General features: G+C 41.6%; 1 protein-coding gene across 6 annotated transcripts in view; it reads left to right on the forward strand.

Moving 5' to 3' along the window:
* Positions 1 to 10,670: 10,670 nt before the first annotated feature.
* Positions 10,671 to 27,582, forward strand: part of B4GALT6 (beta-1,4-galactosyltransferase 6) — a 67,310-nt gene continuing 50,398 nt past the window's right edge. For 2 of the 6 annotated variants that reach the window (XM_080822017.1, XM_080822018.1), the window contains exon 1: positions 10,671 to 10,991. In XM_080822017.1, the coding sequence (XP_080678143.1) occupies positions 10,877 to 10,991 (115 nt within the window). In that variant the 5' untranslated portion in view covers positions 10,671 to 10,876. Of the gene's footprint in view, positions 10,992 to 26,207; positions 26,887 to 27,582 lie in introns of those variants that run through there. The other 4 variants (XR_013967870.1, XM_080822020.1, XM_080822019.1 and 1 more) reach the window with 4 other exon arrangements.

Below are 27,582 nucleotides of genomic sequence, written 5' to 3' on the forward strand. Positions count from 1 at the left end.
TATACCATAGTCCTGAGGAGGATGGTGTGTTCAAAGGTGTCCAGTCTTTCCTGGACCCATCTGTGTTCTGGGTAAGCGAAGGGGTAACAAACGGTGCTGGAAGAAGTGGACGTACAGTTTCAGGTTCACAGAAAAATGGAAGGGAAGGTACAGAGATTTCCCCATATTCTCCTGCCCCCACCTGCATAACCTCTCCCATAGTCATAGTCAACATCCCCCACCTCAGTGGTACATTTGTTACAACTGATGCACCTACAATTGACACATCATTATCACCCGAAGTCCTTAGTTTTTACATTTTGGTCTGCTCTTGCTGTTGCATATTCTGAGTTTGGAAAAATATATAATGACATGTATCCATCATTATAGCACCATATAGAGTATTTTCACTGCCCTAAAAATCCTCTGTGCTCTGCCTATTCATCCTCCTCCCCTTCCCAACCCCTGGCACCTACTGGTCTTTTTACTATCTTCATAGTTTGGCCTTTTCCAGAAAGTCATATAATTGGAATCTTACAGTCTGTTGCCTTTCCAGATTGGCTTCTCTCACTTAATAATATTCATTTGGTAATGCATTAAGTTTTCTCTATGTCTTTTCATGGTTTGACTGCTCATTTCTTTTCAGTCTGGGATAACATATTCCATTGTTTGTGTGTTGGTTTCTGTGTGGTCCTAAATTTTCAACTCCCTTGGATAAATGCCAAGGAGCATGATTACTGGATTGAATGATAACAGTATGTTTAGTTTTTGTTTTTGTTTTTGTTTTTTAGAGACGGAGAGAGAGGGGGAGAGGGAGGGGTTGAGGGAGAGGGAGAAAGAAAATCTAAAGCAGGCTCCGCTCCCAATGCAGAGTCAGACATGGAGCTCGATCTCATGACCCAGAAATCATGACCTGAGTTGAAATCAAGAGCTGGATGGTCGGGTGCCTGGGTGGCTTAGTGGGTTAGGCCGCTGCCTTTGGCTCGGGTCATGATCTCAGGGTCCTGGGATGGAGTCCCACATCGGGCTCTCTGCTCAGCGGGGAGCCTGCTTCCCTCTCTCTCTCTCTGTCTGCCTCTCTGCCTACTTGCGATCTCTGTCAAATAAATAAAATCTTAAAAAAAAAAAAAAGAGCTGGATGGTCAACCAACGGAGCCATCCAGGTGTCCCTGGATTTTGGCCATTCTGATAGGTTGGTGTGTGGTATCTTGTTTTAATTCGCATTTCCCTAATAACATGTGCTATGGAGCATCTTTGCACATCCGTGTTTGCTATCTATATATCTTCTGTGAAGAAGTGTCTGTTAAGGTCTTCAGCACAATTTTTAATTGAGTTTTCTGTTTCCATATTATTGAGTTTTAGAACTTCTTTGTATATTTTGGATAATAGTCCTTTATCAGATGTATCTTTTGCAAATATTTTCTCCCAGTCTGTGGCTTATCTTTTCACTCTCTTGACATTGCCTTTCGCAGTGAAGAAGTTTTTAAATTTTAATGAAGTACAGCTTATCCATTATTTCTTTCATGGCTCATTCCCTTAGAGTTCTATCTAAAAAGTCATCACCATACCCAGGGCAACTATGTTTTCTCCTATGTTATTTTGTAGGAGTTTTATAGTTTTGCATTTTACACTTAGGTTTCTGACCCATTTGAATTAATTTTTGTGAAGAGTAGAAGGTCTGTGCCTACACTTTTTTTTTTTTTGCATGTGTACGTCCACTTGTTCCAGCACCATTTGTTAAAGACTATCTTTGCTCTATTTTGCTGCCTTTTCTTCTTTGTCAAATATTAGTTGACCATACCTATGTGAGTCTGTTTCTGAGCTCTTTGTTCTGTTCCACTGACCCAGTTGTCTATTCTTTTGTCAATATCAAACTGTCTTGATAACCTATTGTAAGTCTTGAAGTTGGGTAGTGTGGGCTTTGCACATTTCTTCTTCTCCTTTAATATTATGTTGGCTATTCTGGGTCTTTTACCTCTTCATATAAAGTCTAGAATCAGTTTGTCAATATCCATAAGATAATCTGTTGGGATTTTGACTGGGATTGCACTGAACCTATAGATTAAGTTAGGAACTTGATAGATCAACGATGTCTTAGGCTGGATTTGAGTCTGTCTCTTCCCCCACATGGAAGGCTAGAGCTGACTGGAGTTTGGAATTTCCTTTCCCCTTGGTCAGTTAGGCTCTGATAATGCCCCAGCAAGTTGGGCTGTGGTTAACTCACAGGTTAATATTTGTGTGGAATAAGTTGATTGAATTTTTCAATTTTGTAATATAATCAGGGACATTACATTTCCCACTTGCTATTTGTCTTTATGATATTTTCAAAGATAGAATATGCTGTATGTGTAAAATTACATTTATATATTTAATAATCTATCATAGCGCCCTGTTAATAGGGTTTTTCTCTATGCTCTGAGTGCCATAATATGTTCAATCCTGAGGTACTAGGGGACTACCCTGTGCTACCAACGTAACCAGTGAGTGATGTCCTGGTTTTCCTGAGATAAATGGTTCTACGATGTGCATTGTTTTCTCTGCTCTAGCTTCTCCTGCACTTTGAGTTTTGTTAAATAATTTTGGCAAAAAATTGCCTTCCAAAGTTATGGTGCCACAGTGCTTTACCTACTACAAAGCAACAAGGAGGACCAGAAGCTGAGTTAGAAGACAAATTTTCTGTTCACTTGTGGTGCTTTCAAAGAAATGCTTGAGGAAGTAGAGAATAAAGAAAATTAGAAGATTGGTAGAAGTCTTTTTTGACATTTGAAGGTATCTTAAACATTGCTAAAAGCTGAGACAATTGAGAAATTGCTTCAGTATGATACTGAAAATACTTCCCCATGGGAACTGTAGGACCTCATATTGAGAGCTCTGATTCCTAGGAATGTATCTCCATGCTGAACTGGGGTAAGTGTGCATATACCCTTTTCATTGGCTCTTTATCGATCTCCCCTATTAGATATAACAGGTTTCCAGTTAATGCTTTGTTTGGTAGTCACAAGCCTATAAATAGCAATAATTTTTCTCACTTTCTTTTTGCTGTTTTTACCTCTTCACATTCTCCTCCAACTGCATTGCCTGATTCTTGCCTGCCCATGTCTTTTTCATGATTTGAAAGAGGATGATTCTACCTTAATCATAAGAATGCCTCCTACTCTTTACAACATAACGGGGCACTTGGGTGGCTCAGTTGGTTAAGTGTCCAACTCTTGGTCTCAGCTCAGGTCTTAATCTTGGGGTCCTGAGTTCAAGCCCCACGTTGGGCTCCACACTGGGCATGGTGCTTACTTTAAAAAAAAATCTTCTTATCCCTATTTTATGAAAAGTTTTAACATCAGAAATTGCTTGATTGTATTAAATGCTTTTCTAGCCTTTATAGGAGATAATGTATGCCAATACATTTTGAAAAATTGCTCACTGTTGTTAGTCCTCATGAAAGAGAAAATTAAAACCAAAATGAGATACCACTATATTTTACCTAAAATGCTAATATTAATAGGGTTGATTACACAAAGTATTGCTGAAAACATATGGAACTTGAACCTTCAAACACTACTGGTGGGAGTGTAAGTTGGTAAAAACATTTTGGAGAATTGGTTCCCATTATATTATTTCTGAAATCTGAGCATGCCCATATTATGAAGCCAAGAATTTTGACTAGCAGGCATATAGCCAACAGAAATGCACAAATCTGTGTGTATTATAATAGTTTATAATGTGTACGTTATACTAGTTCTATTTGTAACTGGATCAAACTGAAAAGCAATGTTCATTAACAAATAACAGAATAGGTAATTAAATTGTAGTATATTTATACAGTTATCTACTTAAAAATAAGATACTAAATTTTTTTCTTTGGCCTGATATGTTGGATCATGTTAATAATTTGCCTAATGTTGCTAGGTTCTTGCATTTCTGGGGCATTCCTTATTGGTCATGGTAAATTGGTATTATTTGTATTTTTTAGGCTTAAAAGACTGGCTTCCATCTTTCTTTTGGTTAACTCTGACATATTTAAACTTATATTTTTACATCCCTTATTACAGTGACTTAAATCCTTCTGGTGACTATGAACTTGTGAATTTTAGTTTAAGTCAGGACCTCAGTATTCAGGACCTCAGTATTCCAAAATTCCCTTTTTAGACACAGAAGCATCAAAATCCTTTATCAAATTTACCTGAATCTCCTTTCTCACTTCAATTTTTAGCCATTTAAACTCTGAAACTAGTTCCCCCCACTGCCCCCAGGGTGATTTAGTCACTAAAAGCATAGATGGAGAATATCCTCTGAGCTTTATGATGTTAAACAGGATAAAAAAATGGATAGAAAATTGCCTTCTAGGGACGCCTGGGTGGCTCAGTTGGTTGAGCAGCTGCCTTCGGCTCAGGTCATGATCCCAGCGTCCTGGGATCGAGTCCCGTGTCGGGCTCCTTGCTCGGCAGGGAGCCTGCTTCTCCCTCTCCCTCTGCCTGCCACTCTGTCTACTTGTGCTCACTCTCACTCCTCTCTCTCTCTCTGACAAATAAATTTAAAAAAAAGTTTAAAAAAAAAAAAAAAGAAAATTGCCTTCTAATGTCCTTCATTAAAGGTTATTCTGTATTTTAAATTCTATTTTTTTATTGCTTTTGGCTGCCACAGGTATAAGATTCTTGATACGATAGAAGAACACTTTAATAGTACACTAGCTTTTATCTATGCATTTTATCTTCTACTTTTATGATTCATTCACCTATGAAGATGGCTCTTTTGATAAAATGCTCTGGGTAAGTTAAGGTGAACTAACTTGTATTCCTTGTTACACTATCCAGAGGAATATATGTAATTATGTAAAAGGTTAAGAGTGTGTTGGCTTATTCATTCAATAATTATTTATTGCCTTGTTTTTATATGAGGTTCTGGACTACTACTGTATATCATCAAAATAGAATCATGTTCAGGAAATGATTTTTTATTTATTTTTTATTTTTTAAAGATTTTGTTTATTTATTTGACACAGAGAGAGAGATCACAAGTAGGCAGAGAGGCAGAGAGAGAGGGGGAAGCAGGCTCCCCGCTGAGCAGAGAGCCCGATGCGATGCGGGGCTCGATCCCAGGACCCTGAGATCATGACCTGAGCCGAAGGCAGAGGCTTAACCCACTGAGCCACCCAGGCGCCCCAGAAATGATTTTTTAAAAACAAAATGAGGTTGGGCTATTTTGACTATAATAAGCAGAATCTTTTGAACTGTGTCAAGTAATAGGAATGGTTTTCTTTTTTCCTTCTTTTTAATGTGTATGTGTGTATCAATGAGAAAAGTATCTTTCAGAGTTATTCAGGACTAACTGCTGTTTAGAATTCGAGGGAGCTCTGGGGATGTGGCTATTGTTTTGTCTCTTTAGCAGCCAGGTTTAAGGGCTCTCTGGAGGGCTGGGTTGCTCAGCTGGTATGTGCAAGACCCACAGGTCCTATGCATCTGGTTTGTATGTGTGCTGATACTTGGATTTCCCTCAGCTTTCGAGAGGCTGCACAGGACGTGGGAGATGGAAGCCTCAAGCAGGAAGAGGAAGCCTCCTGTGTCTACCTTGGTGGGTGCTGAAATCACATCCCTTTCTATGGAAGGCACCAGGTGCTATCTTGTATAGGACTCGGCTGCTCTTTTAATCTCCTGTTTTGGCCTTTCGTTGTCCGTTTCCCCAAACTCCAATGTCTGGTTTCCCCAACAAAGTCTAACTCCATCTGCCTTGGGCAGACTCCTTTTTCCCGGCCAGCCTGGGGGCTTAGTCAGGGACATGGCTTTGGCCGCTCAGAGTCTCTTTAAGGCAAAACTAGCCATCTGTTGAATAAACTAATATTATGCTAAGAAAAAGAAGGTTTAAAGCAAACACAACCTATTAATTTTTCGTTATGACTTATCAATTGCTTGAGCCAGAAAGATGGCCCTTCGGTTTATGTACCATGTAGTTCAATCGATATATTCCATGACACAGGTGTCGGAGACAAAATCAGTAAAGATAGTCTGAAAGATGGAGAGCACCTATTTATTTGTAGAAAACTTTGAAAAGTACACTAAATAAAACATTTGCCTTGGTAGACAAAGTAATCCCTGTGAAGACGGGAGCTGGTGTGGTTTGTGGAAGGGACACAGGAAGGCTGCTAACGTATTAGGTCTTTCCCCAGTTCTGCTGCTACCTCATTATCACACGAACTCGGGCCACACATTGTACCTGATGGAGCTGTAGTTTCCTCATCGCAAGTGACATAATAATACTTGCTAAATGTATGCCAAAGGGATTTTGTGAAAATGATAGGTAGGTGGTTTGAATACTTGGAAATGCTATAAGGCATTCTTATGATGGGAAAGAATGATTTTGGATTTCAGATGCAAGAGTTAAGCAATCTGAGAGGAGTATGAAATTTGGGTCAACTGCTACAGTAGGGATTCTCATCACTCCAGTGGTTTTCTTTTTAAATTTTAACCACAATACCGTATTATCATAAAGTCTACATTATTTCATATATATATGATTATTATTAACAGTCTGGCTTTCAAGTGATTATGTTTGCTCTCAAATGTAAGACATTTATTTTAAAGTTTATTATAATCTAAATAAGGTATAAGGACTTATAGTCAAAATTCTGACTATATTTATCATGGAAATCAGTAGGACACGGGCTTTATTTAAGAGAAATTTCTGGGGATACCTGGGCGGCTCAGTCACTTAGGCATCTGATTCTTGGTATTAGCTCACGTCTTAATATCAAGGGGGTGAGTTTAAGCCCCAAGTTGGGCTCAAAGTAAAAAAAAAAATTCTGTGCTACAACAATATTTTGGAATATATATTCCATTTTATAGACCATGCCAGTGTCTAACTCTTATACAATCTACATTCCAATTATGTAAGCAAAAAAAATTCAACTGTCTAAGCATAACTCATCAACCGAACAATTTTCTTTACCTGAATCTCAGGTGCTCAGGCCCTGTGTTTAAATATATAAATTATTCTATTTAATCAGTGATTGTAATATTTAATCAGTGTGCTTCCTTTCATTCATTTTTCCCCAATTGATAGGGCAAAAAAAAAAACCTTACTGATTTTTATGCTACCAAGTTTGTGAGCAAATCCAAAACACTTCATAAACATTGTTTATCCTCACTCAGCATGGACCAAGGAAAATGTCATCCACCTCATCCAATAAGTATTTTTTTGTTGTAAGCACAATCTCAGTAATATATTTCTGACTAATATAAATAGAAAACCATTAGTTAAAACTTAACTTACTCAGTTTGATACCCAAAAATTTAAGAGCATGGGGGGTCTCATAGAAAATAATAAAAAGAATACTTGGTGGTAATAAATATAGAACAAAGCAGTTAAATGAAATTCACTTGTATTTTAATAGTGTGTGTTTCATCTTATTATTATAAGCTTAAAGTCTTATGGATATTACCAAACTAAACTTTGATGTTATAAAATGAAACTTTCTGCTCTGGACTTTACCTGGTTCCTGAGGAAGTATCAGTTGCTAATTTAGGCTTGGAAAGGTTTGGTTAGCGTTCCTTGAGCTCTGAGTATATCATGGAGTTTGGCTTTACAAATGAGTTGAGACCCTGCAGCATCCTTCAGACAGAGACTTCATAGGTGACTCAGTAGAAAATTTGGTTTTTAAACAGAAAGAGACCAGCATCACCCTTACTGTTGGCAGAGTGTGATCTAAAAGAGAGATTTTAAAAATTAACAATATTTGAATTGTGCTTACTAGGTAACAGGCTCCCCCAAGCTCTGAATATCTTTGAGGTCACTTGATCAGGGAGTGATTGAGATTCGACCACAGGCTCCATGGCTCAAGAAGCTTGGCCCCCTCTCTTTGTGACTGGTGATAAAAGTACCAACCGAGCTGGTTTTCTGGTACTCTGCTTTACTTCAGGGAAGAGCCAATCAGTCTTTTTCTTTTGAGAACAAACCAGGCTTTTTTTTTTTTTTTTTTTTTGAAATTTTTTTTCAATAATTGTTTTTTTTTATTGAGGTAGAGTTGACATATAATCTTACATTAGTTTCAGGTATACAGCATGATTCAATATTTATATACACTCCAAAATGATGACCACAATAAGTCTGGTTACCATCTGTCACCGTGCATAGTTACAATTTTTTTTTTCTTGATTTTAAGATTTTAAAGATTTTTACTCTCTTTTAAGATTTACTCTCTTAGCAACCAATTAGTTTTAACAAGTACTGTGGTGAGCTTGAGAGAACAGCCATGGCAGTCGTCTATGCCAGCAAGGCATATCTATACCTAGTAGTTGGATTTCTTACAGTAAGATTAATAATCAATTTCTACAAGGTTAATACTTCCCTCTTCGTTACATAATAAACTTTCCTTATAAAAAGTCAACCTTGCCTGAGACCTGGCCATTGCTAAGCCAGCATGGTGGTTGAATTGTGGGAACAGAGAGATGAAAAGTCTGTAGGGTCTGAGAGGGGAACGTCTTTGCTTCTGTACCATTCATAGATTTCTTTCTTTTGCATAGGTATTTTTTTAAGTGAGTTTCATTTAATATTGCTCTGTTTGTATTTCATATTCCCCTTAAGCATCTAAAAATGTTACAGAATAGTGCCATTTCCTTCCACATTAAATATCCCATCAGCCAGAGAATTCCAAAAACCAAAATATTAAAAAATGAATTTGAACTTGGCGATTCCATTCAATCAACTGCCAAGTGGGATATGAGGGAATCTCTTTAGGTGCCAGCCATAGCACTTGGCATTTTACAGTTACCCCGTTCAACCCCAGAGCCTTGCAAGGTGGTCTCACACTCATCATTTGAGGGCCACGGAGAGAGGCTTGCAGAAGGTAGTAGCTTGCCTAGCTTGCCATGAATTTCACAGTTAATAAAAGGCCTTAGTGAAGTATAAATCCGGGTGTTTCAGGCTCCATGTAACACAGTATTATTTAAGAGACGATCCAAGGCTTGCAAAGAATGTACCAGATTTGCTGCCAATCAAGTGATGGGTCAACGCACTGCCTCTGGAAATGCTGAGCAAATAATGGCGGGGAGGGGGGCGGCGCAACCAGCCACTTCTTACATGATTAGTTGAAACACCTTCACACACAGGTTGGCAAACTGAGATAGCTGAACTAAGGCTCCAGGCTAATTTATTTACTTAGCAAAAGGTCTCTCCTTTTTGAACAAAGGGGACACCACGGCCTAGGAGGGGAATTAAAACAATTTGCCAAATGAAGCTGGTTGGTGCTGCAGTAGTGAACGGCCAATTGGCTGCACGGAAGTCTTTTCCGCCCCGCCTGAATGGATAGAGCTACTGTAGAGACTACCCGGCGCTCACCTCCAGATGAGAAGGCAAGTCCCATTATAAGGGATATACATAGATCCATAACACATCCTAGCAGTATGTTTCTGTAAGAAGTGCGGGATGGAAGGTTTCATTAATCCGGGACCGGAAAAAAAAAAAAAAATCTTGTTCCCGGAGCGTTTATTTTGGGAGGAAATTACACCATTGAAGTCCCCTCCTCGAGATACCCTTTTCCCTCAAGGTACATCATCCTTCCTTATCGATCCCTGGGCGGGGGGGCGGTGCGTATCGAGGCTAAACACTTATCCCTCAGCTTGGAGCAGCGCGGTTGGCGCTGGGGTCCCGGGGCTGGCGGGGGCGGCGGTGACGCAGGAGGAGGCAGCGGCCCAGGTCGCTGCGCGAGGGGAGGGGGCAGGTTGCTCGGCGCGGTGCGGCGCCGGCCAATCAGGAGGCGCGGTGTTTGGGGCGAAGGGAGGGGAGCGGGTGGGTGGGGGCCTCCAGGTTTTCTCGGGTGCCCGGGCGGCGCCGCCTGCAGTTTCGAGCACAGGCGCGGAGCCCCGCGGGGTCTCCGGGCGCACGCGCCGGTCCTCGGTTTTCCGCGGCTCCCCCGCCCTTTCAGGCCCGTCCCCCTTCAGCGACCCAGACGCGGCTCCGAACGGCGCCCGGCCTCCTCTTCGGGCTCCCCGGGTCTGCCCGCAGCGCGAGTCGCCCGGCCGCTCTACGCCTGGTGTCCGGGGGCGGAGTGGGGGCGGCGCCGGCGGGGTCGCCTCACCCCAGGCCGGCGGCGGTAATGTTGCTGCGGTTGCCGCCCTTGCGGCCGGGCGGGCAGCTGGCGGTGGCAGGAGCCAGAGTCGGAGCGCGCTCGCCGCTAGCCGGGACGCCGCCCTCGTCTGCGCTCCGCTCCCGCGGCTGCCGCGGGGCGCCGGGGCCCGGCGCGGCATGAGGAGGAGGCTGCGCGCCCGCGAGCGCTCAGCTCCTCGGCCCCCAGGGCCCCCGCGGGCCCCCGCGCGTCGCGCGCGCCGACTGCGGCCCCGGCGCCCACGCTAGCCCCGCGCAGGCACGAGACGCCGCGGCCCGGACGAGGCGGCGGCGCAGGCCTGCTGAGCGCGCGCGGGCCGCTTCCCGAGCGCGGGGGCTAAGCGCCCCGGACCCCAGCGGACTCGGGGAGCCCGGGCGTGCTGCAGTTCGCTGCCCCTCTCCGCAGGGGCGCCGCGGCGCGCAGCCCGCGCCTCTCCCCACCTGCAGCCCCTCCTCCAGCCGCCGCGGGGCGGATAAAAGGCGCGTCCTTGCCCTTCCTGGGCCTCCGCAGGTCCAGCCGTCCCCGGCCCCCCCCCCCGCCCCACGCCTTGCCTCCCTTTTCCCTCCTCCACCCCTTCCTCCTCTCCTCCCGCGCCTCCCCTCCCCCCGACTCTCCGGCCTCCCATTCATTCCGTCCGCTCCCTCCCCTTCCCTCCTTCCCGCTCCGGCCCTCTCCCCTTGGTCCTCCCCGCGCGGACCCCGTTGCAATCTCGGGGCTCTTGGTACATTCATGGAAGTTTAGGGCCTGGATGGTGCCCCCAAGTCCGGCGTGAGAGCGCAGCCTGAGCTGCTGGCCGGGAAGAGGAAGATGTCTGTGCTCAAGAGGATGATGCGGGTCTCCAATCGCTCTCTCCTCGCCTTCATCTTCTTCTTCTCCCTCTCCTCCTCCTGCCTCTACTTCGTCTATGTGGCTCCGGGCATCGGTAAGCACCGAGACACACCCTCCCTTCCCACAGTCACACCGAAGGAAATGCAGGATGTTACTTATGGGATTTGGAAGCTGTATAAACAGGGGACTGGCAGAAAGCATTTTATTTGAAATGTTATTTCAGACGTGTCAGATAAACTGCTCGGGCATGGCTTTAAGTACGTGAGTTTCGTTTGTGCCGGTTTAACTAACTTAAAAGACTGCATTAAATGGACATAGCAAAATTAGGTGTAATTTTGCCGGATGCCCTGGTCGCTTTCTCGAGTATTCATGACAGCTTTATTCATTTGATATCAGCTCTTGAAGCTTAAACTCGGAGCTTAATCCCAGTTTTATTCAACCAACACCAGGGGATGTGATTGAGTTCAAGAATGTATGTATTCTAGTGTTCTAGGTCACTTTTTTAGAATGGGGTCAGTGAACATTTGTGCCACACTTCAGGAATTTTTAGGCGATGAGTTTTCATGTGAAAACAATGCTCCATTCTTTAGTCTGCTTTTCAAGGGTAGGTAGATTCAGCTACCTGTTAGGATGATTTCTGAGATAATACAGTGATTAAAGTGATAGTTATACAGGATCGTTTGTAGTTTAACATTTTAACCTATTTATCATATTTTGGGCCAAATACCTTTTTAAAGAATCTATTTGGATTGGGTCATTTAATATTCTAAGTACTCAGTCCCCTTTGGTTGAAAGGTGCCAGTGTGGCATTCTAATGAGTAAAAAATAAGAACTTCGTATGGATATTAAAACACCCTGTATCTCCAAAACTTTTTCCAAGTTCTTCCTGGCCATTATGTGTTTAATGTTAAATATTTATGGTATGTGTTTAATGTTAATGTATTTAGTGTAAAATATAAGTTTAATGTTAACTCAGTAATAGTGCATATCTCCTATTATTTCTTTTTAGACACTAGTAGTCTTTTGAGCCAGGGCCTTTTCTCCCTGGGTAAGTCAAAAATGTATGGCCTCTTATACAGTGAAAACACCTGCAGAATTTTGAGATGGCATTAGTATCAGGGCATTGTCTTGTGTGATTAATAGAGTATTGTAATGAATTTCGGGGGAGAAGGAAGATGCAAACCTCATGAAGACTGTTGCATTTCCTAGAACAGAATTACTATGTGACTTTTTCTTGATTAAATTTTTGAATCAAGTAAGATGTGTAAATTAAGATAATGATGCTTGAGAAGACATAAATTGTTGAAACCTTGATGTATTCCAAAATAGAAATTTGAGGTTAAAGTTTTAACAGGTATGAATATTTTAAGATATTATTTTCTTTTAAAGCGTTTTTTTCTTTAAGCTAAATAAAAACCCCTGGAAGCCTGTAGTAGAAATGACAGTGGTAGTTCAGTGGACTTGAGAGTAGTTAGCCAAATTATTTGGCTGGCTTTTCTTAAAGTCCTCTGCCATTTTGACAGTCTTAGAAATTAACTCTTCCTTCTACAGCCGTTTTTACTTTGTCATGTAGCTCTTTAAAGGCTGGAAATCTTTGAGTGATGTTGGTTACTCAGACATTAACTTTCAGAGGTTTTGCAGAAAAAGGTTTTTTGCACTTAGGCAACAATGTTTTTACTTTCTTGATATTTTGAATAACTTGTTGAAGTTATGATACTCAAAATGTTAACCAAAGGAGATCAGAATTCTGTTACTTGGTAGTCATCCTTTTTTTTTTTCTTGGCACATTTGATACATTATCTGTAGATTCTTAAAATTCAATTGATATGTAATACTAATACTTTTTTCTCAGTTATGTGTGAGTTTAATGTTTGCCATAGAGTAATCACTTATATATCATAAAAATTTGGCAGTTTTCTTATAGGCAATTAATTTGACACAGTTTAAGCTACTGTTTTTGTGGGTCTTAAATTTAGAACTTAAAAAAATTGACTAAAGCCAGTAAGGAGAATGAAATCCAAAACTTATAAAGTGCTATCAATTTGTTAAGCTGTATCTATTTCCCAAACCCAGTATTATTTAGCAGGAAAAAAAGTCTCCTTATTTCTCTTTTATTGGGAAACAGTTTTCCAAAAATCACATTTGCCTGAAAGCTCAAATTTTATCATTGGCAACAAATACTGTCAGGGTTTTTTGTTTTTTTTTTTGGAAGTGCCAGGCTCACTTTGTTCATTTTTGGGAAAATGTAGGTCAAATACAGGAGCTTAAATAACCAAGCTTGTCAGTTCTTTGAAGTAAAAGTGATAGTTCATGAAAAATGTGGCTAATTCAGCTCACAGTGCAAAATCAGTGCACAAGTTGATTTTCAGGATAACCATAGTACGTTGGTGTGCTACAGAAATGCTTCATGTGCACTTCCTGTTTCATTCCAGATTTCTTATTAATGAGATATACCCCCAAACTAGGTTCTTATAACTAATTTACATTAGATGTCCAGAGAAGCTTCTTGAAATAATTCATATTTTAGTCTGAATTACATCTTAGGGCAAAACTTTCTTGTGATGAAAATATATGTGGTGTAACAGAGCACTTTTTATTGATTCTAAGTAAATGTTTCACGTGTCTTCTGTTAAAAAATCCGTATTATTCCTGTCCACATCAACCTGTTGTGTAGACATTAATTTTATTTTCCTACATTTTCTGTCCAGAGACCTGTTTTTGTCTTGCACCTTCCCCAGGCAGTCCTTTTCTCATTTTTAGTTCCTTTTTCTTAGCCTTCTTCACCTGTGTTTCTCCCTCCCTTTCTCTCTTGCCTCTGAGCAGATAGTACCACACAGTTGTAGACAGCATAGTCTGTTTAGTTTCCAGTGTTTTCTCATGTTGAACAATTCATTGGCTATTTAGGTGTTATTCTAAGAGTCCCATCAGACGCCAAGCTCATTTTAAGAATAACTTGAAACATTTTCCTTGAAATTTCTGATTCATGCAAGAAACGCATGGATAATCTTAATATTATGAACTTTAGTAACAAGGGAAACTGGTCTGTAGACACCATCCCCCATAGGAAGACAGATTTTTTCCCTAGCCCATCTGGTAGAGTCAGGAGCCATTAGTTGTTTCTCGTTCTCTTTCGCCTTTGTTCGTGATTGCAAAAAGATGAGTGCATTTCCCCCCCAAGTTCTTGACCTGGCTGGATTGAGAGTAGAATCCCATTTAGTGTTTAGTTTCCAATGCAGCTTCCAACACAACATATGTGTATTTTCCTGCTGTAGCATCGTAGGAGAAGATGAACTTATGACTTTGGAGTTCATTCATCCAAAACAAGTGGAGTATCTCAGATAGGCTAGACATTGTTTGAGGCACAGAAGATAGATGACTAAGACACAGTTACTTCCTTCATGCTACAATGGGACGAGCACCAGGAAAGAGCTGCCAGTTATTGGAAAGCCTGCATTGTGGGGTGAGGGCTGGTTAAGGATTTCCAGAGGGAGCTGGTGGTTGGAACAAGCTATTAAGGATGGATAAGATTTAACTGGACTAAGCAGTGGAGCGGCATGGCCAAAGATACTTACAGAAAATAGGAGTATTTCCATCTGGCTACCACTTAGGGTATGGGGTGGCAGATCAGCCATGTTGAGAAAAATTCTTGGGATTCCCCAGCCCCGCCTAGTGTTTCGGTGTTGAGGTCCCTAAAATTCTGGCAGAGAAGCTGGTTTTGACTCCCATAGGTTTATCAAAGCTGTCTGTGATTAAGAAAAAAGTTGATGTGCCTATAATCAACGGGGTAGTATTGTGGAGAAGATTGCACGTGTCCATTGGGAGTGGGGTTTCACTGTCTATGTGACTCACCAGAGGTTTTGACCTTTCCTAGATGTGCTGACCGGCCATTTTATTCTTTGAATAGAGGTGGAATCTGCTTAGGGCACTTTGGTCTGGATTCCTATGGGCCCTTTAAGGAATTACGGGGCAAGTGCTTTGTTATTTGGGCCTCTAGGCAGATCCCGCTCTGCTGGTACTAGTGTAGTTCATGGGCGGTCAGGACATGTGGGTGTGTGTGTACGAGTAGGTGTTAGGGGAGAGGGTAACTTCGTTAGGTCCTTGCTGAGAGTCCCCTGACATTTTCCCTGGGTCTCTCTTGGCTAGCTCAGAAGGTGGCAAGTTGCCCTGCAGCTTTCTTATCATAGCCCTTTGGCCTCCTGGCCCTGGCTGGGTAAGCCTGGTTGTGTTGTGAGCTGTTAGTTTGCTTTGTGTTTCAAAGGTCCCTTGGTTTTTTCCTCACCCAAGTTCTCTGACCTACATGGCTCCTTTCAAGGGTTCTTTTGATTTGGGCTGTGGTGTCAGCTGTTTCTTTCCTCTGGGCCTTCCTTTGCTGGTCCATTTATCCAATGCTCAAATTTTTGTCCTGGGAGTAGCAGGAAACATCAGAAGTTTTGAAAAGGGGAATGATGCAATCCTTTGTTCTACAGCATTTCTCATGGAGCCCAGTGACAGAGGGCACAACTAGTTGCAGGGAGACCAGGTAGGAATTTTTTTTGGTAGCTCAGAAGATTAGAACCTGGTCAAGGTCATAGTTGGGTCTGGGCAGAGTTGAGAGGAGGGGAGTAGTGACATTGAATGAAAGGGAGAAGCTTTAAGACGTTGTTTGTATTGTAGCTTTGACAACCTGGTATCTGGTCGTAGGGAATAGAGAAAGGCATGTGCTTGGAGGGAGCTGTTTTGGTTTTAGAGAAACTGAGTTAGGACACCAGTGGGATGCCCAGGAGGAACTTCTCAGTAGTAAGAAGATGGACATAAGGACTTGGAGCCCAGGAGAAATGTTTGACAGATTTGGCTGTCTTCAGCAGGTAGGTGAATGGTACTTATTTCTCTCCCAACATACCTGAGTTTTATTTTTTATTTATTTTCCACTCCTGCAAGCAGAAGTGACTCACTGAGTCAGTTACTCTTAAACGTGGGATGATAGAGGCTAAATCAAAATATAGAGGAGGCCCAAGTGTACTTTGAAAAGTTTCCCGTGAGACTCTGTTCCCCTTTGATTCCCCAGTCCCAAATAGGCAGTAATTGTGGTTGACACCGTGGAAAGTTTTGGGTGGCCACTCAAGGAGAGCTTGTGGAAGCTGAAAAGAAGGCAGCCCTGGATGCAGTCTAACAGCTTAGGGTAAGTGGAGAGATAGGAACAGGAAAATGAAGGGAAAGAGAGATCATATGAGCAAAGTGAGGTTTTGTTAATGAATGAATTAATGAATGAATGAAAAAGGATGATTAGCAAGACAAGTGTTGAAATGGGTTAATGCAGGGTGACTGGGTGGCTCAGTTGGTTGAACGACTGCCTTCGGCTCAGGTCATGATCCCAGGGTCCTGGGATTGAGCCCCGCATCAGGCTCCCTGCTCAGTGGGAAACCTTGTTTCTCCTTCTCCCTCTCTTTCTCCCCAGCTTCTGTTCCCTCTCTTGCGTGCGCTCTCTCTCTCTCTCTGTTAAAGAAATAAAGAAATAAAATCTTTAAAAAAAAGTAAGAAAAGAAATGGGTTAATGCTTGGAAGAAGAATTACCAATTTGATAAGTAGGAGGTCCAGGACAGCTGCTTTAGTAGGGGGAAGCAGGATCTAAGGAGTCTTACAAGATGGGAAGACCTGAGGTTCTATAAGAACTTTATAGAAAGGTTTAAAGACTGAGGACAGAGTTTGAAGATTTGAGAAAGGGAACAGATTATGACATGTGATCTAGGAAGACTCATTCCTTTATTTTTTCATACAGCGAATGTTTGCAGAAAGTGCTATGGTTGAGCATTGAACAGGATCTACATGGTCCCTGTCTTCATAGATCCTATAGCCAGTGAGAAATCCTCACAGCGGAAGAATAACTATTCTAGAGTAGAGTGAAATACCGTTGGCTAGGGAGGCGCGGGTTGTAGGGTGGCCCTGAGCTGGGTTAGGCATTATGGAGAAGATGGAGGTACAGCCGAGGCCAGAAGCTTAAGTTAGGTCATTAAAACATGGGCTTGGGAGAAAAATATTTCATGCAGGAATGGAAGATTTGAAGGCTAAGAGGTGAAGAAGTGGAAAGTTAAAACAACAACAACAGAGAAACATAGGGGCTAAAGCATAGAGTGCAGAGGAGAGTGTGGGCTGAAGCTAGAGATAAATATGGGTCTAATCGTGATCCTTGTAAACTGGGTGTGAGAACTTGAGGTTAGCCCGAGGACAGTTTCAAACCATTGAACTTAAATTTTGAGTAGGACAGTGACACGATCAGATTTTCATTTCAGAAATATTTAGGCATTACTGGTGTGAATGGATTAAAGGGAACAAGATTGCAATCAGTCAGGGAGAGCAGGTAGAGAAAGTAGGATCAAGTATATAGTTACATTAATTTTGGAGATGGGAGAAGAGGACATAAAGATGTTTGTGTTAGCGAAAATGAGATGAAGATGGAGAAGAAGGTTCATTCTTGTTTGGGTGGGTATCTGAGTTATTTGTTGAGAGTGAGGCACTCAGTTTGTTTGACCACATCTTAGTATAGAGTGAACTGTTTTCTAACCCAAGTTGAGAGATTTGGTTTCTTCCTCGGACCTCACTTAGAGGCTTAGTAAAGAATTGTTGAGTGGCTGAATGTTTCCGATTAAATCACTTCTCTTGGTATGGAAGCTCCTTTGTCCTCTTACTGGCTTACTCATCAATACCATTGGGTTGTTACATGTTAGATACCTTGGGTGAATATGGAGGGATGGGCTGGGAATTAGGAACTGTAGAGAAAATTGGATTGGTCTGTATATTAATTATCTATAACTTTGTGAATTACCCCCAAATGTAGGGCTTTAAAAGAACGAATGTATTATTATCTCATAGGTGCAGTGGGCCGGGAATCTGGACCTGGTTTGGCTGCATGCCTGTGGTTCAAGGTCTCTTCATGAGGCTACGGAGTGTTGAGTGTTGATCAGCCTTGTGGTTCACCCATGTGGATTTGGGCAGGACTCAGTTCCTGAGGGCTGTTGGACCAGGGACCTCAGTTCTTTGCAGGTTGTTAGTTGGAGGCCATCCTCACTTCTTGCCACATGGGCCTCTCCATAGGGCAGCTCATGACCCCATCACTTTCACCATATTTTCTTTTCTTTCCTTTTTTTTTTTTAAAAAAAGATTGTATTTATTTATTTTAGAGAGAGAATAGAGCGCGCGCGCGAGAGAGAGAGCATGAGCAGGGGTGAGGGGCAGAGGGAGAGGGAGCCACAGACTGTGCTGAGCAGGGAGCCCAATGTGGGACTTGATCCCAGGACCCTGAGATCATGACCTGAGCTGAAAGAAGACATTTTACTTACTGCGTCACCCAGGTGCCCCTGCCATATTTTCTTAGAAGAGAGTCACTCAGTCTACTTTCAAGGGAATGGGAAGTGTTCTTAGAGACTTCCCACCCCAGTCGGATTGCCATTCTGGAGCAGCATTTGTAACTTAAGCTATATTGTTTCAGTATAAATGAATCTAAATCCTTTGGACTTGTGGGAAATGCAGTATTTTTTGGAGGGAAAATTGATTCACTGAAACCTGACAATGCTAAATACTATTCTTCGTGTTTTTCTTTCATGAATAAATTTGAGGTCTATTGAACAACATGGTGGAATGAGATAAGTGACACATTATATTATATTCTGCAGCAGTGCTTATCAGACTTCCTTTTAATATTTGTGAGAAATAAAAATAGCCATGTCTGTGGATAATTCTAAAGGAGAAACTCCTAATCTAGGTTTGTAGTCTCTGTATGGTAGGTGTGGTAGGTATTCCAAATACCAGTTGGAATTTAGTTGGGAATGGAATGGGTTTTTCTCTTGAGGCAGTGTTCTACAAGGTGGATAATTTCCTAACCCACCGTGCTGTCGGGCTTTTTATCAAAGAGTGTCCTGCAGAGCTTATCAGGGCACTTGAGTTTCTGGCCTTAGGCTCTGGTAGTCAGAGCAGTGGCTGCCAGTCTCCCCACCGGTGCTCTAGGTTTGAGCCTGTGTTCAAGGGCCCAGTGCCATGGGAACCTTGGACACAGAGGCTATGGAGTCTGGAGCCAAAGCTTTGTGCAAAGAAGTCCCAGGAGAAAGATTCGAGATGGAGCTTCATAGAGCTGTCCCTGCCACACCCCAAACCCCATGCTCATGGAATAAAAGCCTTGTTTTAAAAAAAGAGAAGGCAAGACAGCCTCTCAAAGATTGTCATGTGCCCAAAGTCTCACATGTCATTGTTGGAAGAGCTGAGGTATGTAGTTTTTTGGAAGAGCTGAAATGTACACCTTGGGATAGCTGACTCTTCCACTATGCAGGAGGTGAAGGGTCTGGTCATTGTTGCCCTGGGAAATGATTTGGGGGAAATATGAGCTCTGTGTTCTTTAGGTTAAAGGAACACCATATTGAAGAGAGATGAACCTTTTTTCTTTTTTTTGGAATAGCATCAGGTAACAGTGAGGGTAGTTACAAAGAGTCAGATTTTAAGAAATCAAATCATCCTGACTGAGCTATAAACAATGAAATAAAGGCTTCCTAGGTGCCCCAGCAAGCCAGGGGTAGATGACCACCTGTTAAAGCTGGAGAAGGTGCTACACTTGGGAGACTGGATAGACTTCTAATAGCCTCTTAAATGCAGTGCTGTTGTGTTAAACTCTGCAGCACCCTTGCTCACCCAGCCTCGGGGCAGACCTGCTCCTCCACCTGTCTCCCACACCCCCACCCACACTGCCTTTTGTGACTCCCTTTCCCTTTCAAGCCTGCGTTTCATGTTTGTCCTAACCTCAGTAAGTGTGAAGGTGGTGGGGGGGAGGCTGCAGTGTGACAGTGGAAAGAGGTGCGTTGCGCGAATTTGTCTAGAGCTTGGTTTTCCAGGGTCACATTTGGGAGTTCCGAAGAGCATTGATGTCTGCATTTGCAATATTCCCCTTCTGATCAACTTTCCTGGCTGCCTGAGACCAAACTGGCTGTTGTTACCAGTGTCTCAGACTACAGTGTTCCAGTTTAATCAGAGCTGCCTGCCCCTGTCATCTCTGTCAGCCCTCCCCTCCCCCTTTTCCCTCTGAATCTGTTTTTCTTCTTTTAATTTCTGGAGGGCATGGTAATTCAGTATTTTAAAGACTGTTTCTTTCCATTTCTGCCTTTTGTCAGAATAGCAAAGAGAATACTATTATACAGGTAATGTGATTTGAGTTGAAGATCAGGCCGATTCAAGGTTGAAAGTAGGCACCTACAGTGCCATTAACATTCCTTTGCAAAATTAAGAGTTTACTCCAGTTAGTACTAGATATTTTCACTTTGTGTCTTGGATTCACTGGAGAATTTCAGGTAACACCTCAATTTTATTTTTCTCTAGTATGTGAATCCTGCGTTGGGCCAACCTGATTTGTTATGTTTCGTGGGTGTACGTTTTTGGTCATATCAGAACTTGGCAAAGTTTGGTTTAAAGCTACAGCAAGAACCCTCTCAGTTAAAATAGGAAAGCTAGCTTAAAGGATGTTCGTCAGCAGTTATATTTTTGGCTACGTGGCACAGCAAAATGTTTAGGAAAACATACTTAGTAATTTTAAATCTGAAATTTATAATTAACTTTTTTTTTTCTCCAGAGGCATAATAAATATGGCTTTTTGCTTTCATCTTTGTTTTCATGATTAATTACTCGAGTTAGTAAAAGTCTTTGGCTCCACCAAATCATTGTGTGATACCATTATAATAGGAGGTAAACATAGATTCTGCTATGTCTGAATAAACTGTGCATAAATTAGAAAGCTGTATAGAGGATTTATTTAATATAAGTTAAACTAATATAAAAAGAAGATTCTACTTTTTTGCTTGTTACAAATGTTATGTTTAAAGAATTACTATAAGCAGTGTTTTTCAAACATGAATGTGCTTAAGCCTTACTTAAGGTGGTTTGCATACGTAAGTTTATTTCTTAGGTTTTTATTAACAGACATGCTAATTCTGATTCTGGTTCATTTTTAATACACATCCTAGGTAATTCTGGACCCTGGGAACTTTATTTCTGACAAATACCCCAACTGATGGGTTAAAAAAATCAAGTGGTAGATAGGTTTATTTTTTGAAATTAATCATCTTATATCATTTGCTCTTTCATAGAAGTAAACTTACTTTTTTAAAAACCAGACTAACTTGTTTGTAGCATCATGTTTTACTGGAGCTAGAGATGGCAATCATAGTGAAAAATTTTTTTCCTCCAGAACAGAAATGGACAGAATGGACAAACACATCCTTCAAGATAACCAAGATCCTGTGTTTCTTTGTGGGTCTGCAGTGACTGTATGATTGAGTTATAGGTTGATCAGAAATTTGTTACTGTTTCTAATTATTAGAAAGTTACATTGTGATTTACTTGATAAGATTAAAAAGTGATTAAAGCATATAGCCCTGCATGTTAGCCAATGATTTAAAAACATTTCATGGGACACCTGGGAGGCTCTGTTGGTTAAGCATCTGCCTTTGGCTCGGGTCAGGCTCTCAGGGTCCTGGGATAGAGTCCCACACTGAGCTCCCTGCTAAATGGGGAGTCTGCTTCTTCCTCTGCCTGTAGCTTCCCCTGCTTGTGTTTATTCTCTGACAAATAAATAAATGAAATCTTAAAAAAAAATAAGCTTTTAAAAAATTCATATAGCATCTGGCTAGGAAAGTCCCTTTGTAATATTGTTACAGGTGAGTAAGTATATGAGATTTGTTACTGTAACCTGTCATCTTGATTGAAATATTATGTCTTGTTTCGTTTTTAGATTTTGAGGCTTGCTAGTGTTAATGTTACTTTACTGAAACCATTTTACATATATTACCTTCCTAATAATTAAGTTAATAGCTCAGAAATTATGACTTACGCAATTTCCAGTTTGACTCAGAGGAAGAGAAATTGGACTTTATTTTTATTTGAATCAAGGGACTTAAGGCAGAGAATTATAAGGTGCCTTGTATATTGATTTAAAAATGTGCTCTGGCTTTGGAAATCTTTTTTAAAAATTTTATTTGTTTGAGAGAGTGAGAGAGGGCACGCATGTGCATGTGCATGCACGTGTGCACAGTGGGGGAGGGGCAGAGGGAGAGAAAGGGAAAGAAAGTCTCAAGGACACTCTGCACCAGCCCATGGATGTCATGACCCTGAGATCATGACTGGACTCAAAACCAAGAGTCCGAGGCTCAACTGACTGGGCCACCCAGGCTCCCCTAACTTTAGAAATCTTTGACACTCATTTCCCACAGTGCACTCTTCTCTCCTGCTTGTTTTAGAGTCATTTTCCTTTCATAAAATAAATTTGAAATTTCAAAAGGTATTTTAATTGTGAAAACACAAGGAAATCGGGGATGATTGTAAAACATGTAGTTCAAATACCACTTCCACTTTTTTTTTTCTCATGATAGAATTCTTAAGAGGATAGAGATTCATTTCACATTCACCGTATGTACTCTGAAATCATTAAATTTCAACAATTCTGTAATGTTTTCTGGGTGTGATTATTTATGTTTTGATCTTTTAGTATGTAATTTCATTAAGTAAATTTCCTTACTGATTGGCTTTTAAAAAATCTATTTAATTGCCTGAATTCTTCTTCCTCAATTCCCTCATTTCCTCCAAATTTTGCTTTTCTACAGGGTGGGGTGTAATGCTTAACTCTTGAAGCCTCTGTCCTGCTTTAAAGAAGCATGTGTTTGTTTTAAGTGAATAATAGTGAATTAATGCATGACAGTGCAGATCAATATCTTGTGTTAGATAGTGTTTTCATATTTTCAGGTTTGGAGTCTATTTTTAGAATTATTAGCTAAGTGTAAACTAGCCTGAACTGATGATCTGATTGTTTTGAAAGTACTTCTGTCGTTTTAGGCAGTTTATGCTTTTTCAGGATTTTGATTTTTACAGAGGAACCCCTTGGAGACCTTAGTTTCTGCTACTGTTTGGCAGACTGTAGGCATTCAGTAAATATCTGTCCAACAAACACATGCCTCCACCCTGAACATCTTTAATAAGACTGTTGGAAGTCCAATTTTATTTAAAAATATTTAATTTTGATCAGTATTCAAGCACAAATAATCTCCCGAAATAACTTAAAACTGCTTAACTGCAGAGTGGAAATGGTGAAAGCACCAATTGTAAAGAATTTCTTGTTAATTTTTAGTGTCTACGTCAGCAAAGCTGTAGCTGTTGGCTAAGATCTGAAATAGAGCTATACTGTATATAATCACGGAATTCATTATTCCTTGATAAAATGGGATTCTGAATGCAGAGTTCTTTCATTCTCTTAACTCATTAGTCAGCCCATGACTCACTTGAAAGATGGGGAGGATGTTATTCTAGGCTGGTAATTATTTGCACTACAGATTTCCTTGAGCCCATACCTGGCTTTGAATTATTGTCACTGTGGTAAGATACTCTGCTTAAATAGTACTTTGACATAAAGTGAACCGTTTGTTTTCAATCCAAGCAATAGTTTGGTCCTAGGCAAAATATGAGCAATATTTCATATATAGTCTGGCCTGATCCTGGGGTTTACAACATTATGACCAGAGTTAATATGTTTAGCTTTACCATCTTGGGTGAGTCATTTCTGAGAATTAGTTGAACAAGGGCTAGATGTGGGTAGAAGAAAACCTTTAGGCATTTGCAGCTGATACTTAGAAGATTATTGTGAGATCTGATAGGTTCAGAGATACCAGATTCAGATGTCTGTAGTAATATTCAGGGGCATATATAAGTGGCATTTTGCTTTTTTTCCACATCGTTTATTTCGGTATATGTTCTGTAGCTAATATGGGAAACTGTTTTCTCTCCTGTAGCCTTTAGTGCCCCTTCTGATTTCCTCCTTCTCCTTTCACTAGTTGAGATTTGGCTTATCCCTCCTTTCTCACTTGCTCATTACTTTTTACATTAAGGATATCTCTCTCTCTCTCTCTCTCTCTCTCTCTCTCGTGCGCACTTTTTTTTTTTTTTTTTTGCCCCTCCCTCTCCTCTATGACTTTCAGCCATGGCGTCTTCCAAATTGCTGCCCCTCAGAGACATTCAGACCTGTCCTTGAATCCCAGTTCTTAAATTCTATCTATGCAACTTGGCTCTGAGTTTGTTTTTTGGTATTTCAAGTGGGGAAAACTAATACACCACCACACCTACACCGTGTGGTGGTGTATTAGTTTCCTAGGACTGCCATATGAATTACCACACACTGAGAGGCTTAAAACAACAGGGATTTATTATCTCCCAGTTCTGGAGGCCAGGAGTCTGAAATCAGTTGTCGTCAGGACTGCGCTCCCTCTGAAGTCTCTCGAGGGAGATCCTTCCTTGCTATTTCCAGCTTCAGGTGCCTGTTGGTATTTCTTGCCTTCCTGGGCTTGTGGTCACATCACTTCAGTGTCTGCCTCCATCTTTACCTTGCTCTCTTCTGTGCCTCTGTGTGTGTGTGTGTGTGGGTGTGTGTGTAAAACATCCCTTTCCTTTTTCTTATCTGAGCATTTGTCATTGGATTTAGAGCCCACCCAGATAATCCAGGATGATCTCCTCATCTCAAGATCCTTAATTATATCTGCAAAGACTCTTTTTCCAAATAAGATAACATTTTCACGGCTTCTGGGAATTAGGATGCACATATTTTTGGGGGGACCCCATACAATCTGCTACATACGTGCACACATGTGTGCACACACTCAGGGAGGGGCAGACAGGGAATGAAAGGGAAAGAATCTCAAGGGGACCATGTGTGCTGTGCACAGAGAAATGTACAGATGGAGGCAAAGAGTGGAGTGATGGGACCATGAGCCCAGGAAGGCAAGAAATGCCAGCAGGCACCTGCCTGATACAGGGGCTCGATCTCATGACCCTGAGATCATGACCTGAGCTGAAACCAAGAGTCAGATGCTTAACTGCCTGAGCCATCCAGGCGCCCTTCCCTTCTCTTTAGAAGCCTCTGCCCACCAATATTCTCCATGCTGGCATGATTTTGGCAATTAGTACAGGCATATCTCATTTTATTATGCTTCACTTTATTGTGCTTTGTAGATAATGGGTTTTTATAAATTGAAGATTTGTGGCAATCTTGTAGTAAGCAAGCCTGTTACTGCCATTTTTCCAACAATCTCTGCTCACTTCATGTCTCTGTGTCACATTTGATAACTGTAATATTTCAGACCTTTTCATTATTATGATATTTGTTATGGTCATCTGTGTTCTTTGATAATACTATTGTAATTGTTTTGGGTATCATGAACTTTGCCTGTATAAGATAGCAAGCACACTTAATTGATAAAAGCATGTGTTCTGACTGCTTCACTGATGGGCCATTCCCCATCAGTTTCCCTCTCCTTGATCCTCCCTGTATTCCCTGAAACACAACAGTATTGAAATTAGGCTAATTAATAATCCTACAGTGGCCTCTAAGTGTTTACCTCAAAGGAAGAGTCCCATGTCTCTCACTTGAAATTAAAAGCTAGAAGTGAGGGGTGCCTGGGTAGCTCAGTGGGTTAAGCCTCTGCCTTCAGCTCAGGTCATGATCTCAGGGTCCTGGGATCGAGCCCCACATCAGGATCTCTACTTGGAGGGGGCCTGCTTCCCCCTCTCTCTCTGCCTGCTTCTCTGCCTATTTGTGATTTCTCTTTCTCTCTGTCAAATAAATAAATAAGATCTTTAAAAAAAAAAAAAGCTAGAAATGATATGCTTAATGAGAAAGGAATGTCGAAAGCCAATAAGCAGAAGGATGGACGCCTTGTACCAAATAGCCCAGATATGAATGCAGAGGAATGATTCTTTTTCTTTTCTTTCCTTTCCTTTTCTCTCTTTTTTAAAGATTTTATTTATTTCTTTATTTATCACAGAGAGAGAGAGAGAGCACAAGCAGGCAGAGTGGCAGGCAGAGGCAGAGAGAGAAGCAGGCTCCCTGCTGAGCAAGGAGCCGGATGTGGGACTCGATTCCAGGACCCTGGGATCATGACCTGAGCTGAAGGCAGAGGCTTAACCGACTGAGCCACCCAAGTGTTCTGTTCTGTTCTTTCTTTCTTTCTTTCTTTCTTTCTTTAAGATTTTACTTATTTGAGAGAGACAGAGGGCATGAGCAGGGCAAAAGGAGAGGGACAAGCAGACTCCCCACTGAGCTGGGACCCCCCTCCCACCCCCGACACAGGGCTCCACACAGGGCTTAATCCCAGGACCTTGAGATCATGACCCGAGCCGAAGGCAGATGCTTAGCCACCTGAGCCACCCAGGCATTCCTAGAGGAATGGTTCTGGAAGGAAATAAAAAGTGTTACTCCAGTGAACCCATGAGTGATTAAAAAATGTGAAACAATCTTGTTGCTGAAGTGGAAAAAGTTTTAGTGGTTTGGTTAGAAGATCCAACCAGCGACAACAGTCCCTGAAACCAGAGCCTAATTCAGAGCCGGGCCCTGCCTCTCTTCAATTCCGTGAAGGCTGAGAGAGGTGAGGAAGCTGTGAGAGAAAAGTCTGAAGCTGGCAGAGAGTGGTTCATGAGGTTTAGAGGAAGAAGCCGACAGAGTGAGGTGGAAGCAGCAAGTTCTGACGTAGAAACTGTAACATGTGATCCGGAAGGTCTAGTTAGTTAATGAAGGCGGCTACACTAAACAACAGATTTCCAATGCAGACAGAACAGTTTTCTATTGGAAGAAGATGCCTCCTACGACTTTTATAGGTAGAGAAGGGGAGTTAGTGCCTGGTTTCAAAGCTTCAAAGTCAAGTGGACTTTCTTGTTAGGCAGGGGCTAATGGAGCTGGTGACTTCAAGTTGAAGCCATTGCTCATTTTCCATTCTCTAAGTCCTAGGATCCTGAAGAATTATGCTAAATCTACTCTGCCTGTGCTCTAGAAATGGAAAAACAAAGCCTTGATGAGAGCAAATTTTCTTACAACGTGGTTTACTGAATATTTTAAGCCTACTGTTGAGACCTCCTGCTTAGAAAAAAAAGGTTCTTATAAAATATTGCTGCTCATTGACAGTGTACCTTGTCACTCAAGAGCTCTGATGGAAGTATGCAATGAGGTAAGTATTTTCTTGCCTGCTAACATAACATCCATTCTGGAGCTCAAGGGTCAAGGAATCATTTTGACTCTCAAGTCTTATTTAAGAAATAAATTTCATAAAGCTTTACCTCCCATACATAGTGATTCTTCTGGTGGATCTGGGCAAGGTAAATTGAAAACCTTATTGAAAGGATTCCCCTTTTTAGATCCCAATAAGAACGTTTATGATGGGAAGGGGTCCAAATATCAGCATTACCAAGAGTTTGGAAAAAGTCGTTTTCCTCCCTGATGGAGGACTTTGAGGGATTCAAGACTTCGTGGAGGCAGTCACTGGAGATGTGGTGGAAAGAGCAAAAGAACTAGAATGAGAAGTGGAGCCTGAAGATGGGACTGAACTCCTGCAGTCTCGTAAGGAAACTTGAATGGATGAAGAGTTGCTTCCTACAGATTAGCAAAGAAAGTGGTTTCTTGAGATGCTTCTACTCCTGGTAAAGATGCTGTGAAGACTGTTGAAATGACAATAAGAGATTAGAGTATGACATAAATTTAGTTGAGAAAGCAGTGGCAGGGTTGGAGAGGATTGACTCCAGTTTTGAAAGAAGTTCTAGTGTGGGTAAAATGCTATCAAACAGTGTTAGTGTGCTACTGAGAAATCACTGGTGAAAGGAAGAATCATTTGATGTGGCAAACTTTGTTATTATCTTATTTGAAGAAG

This window comes from Martes martes (assembly GCF_963455335.1).
Source record: "Martes martes genome assembly, chromosome: 13".
NCBI lineage: Eukaryota > Metazoa > Chordata > Mammalia > Carnivora > Mustelidae > Martes > Martes martes.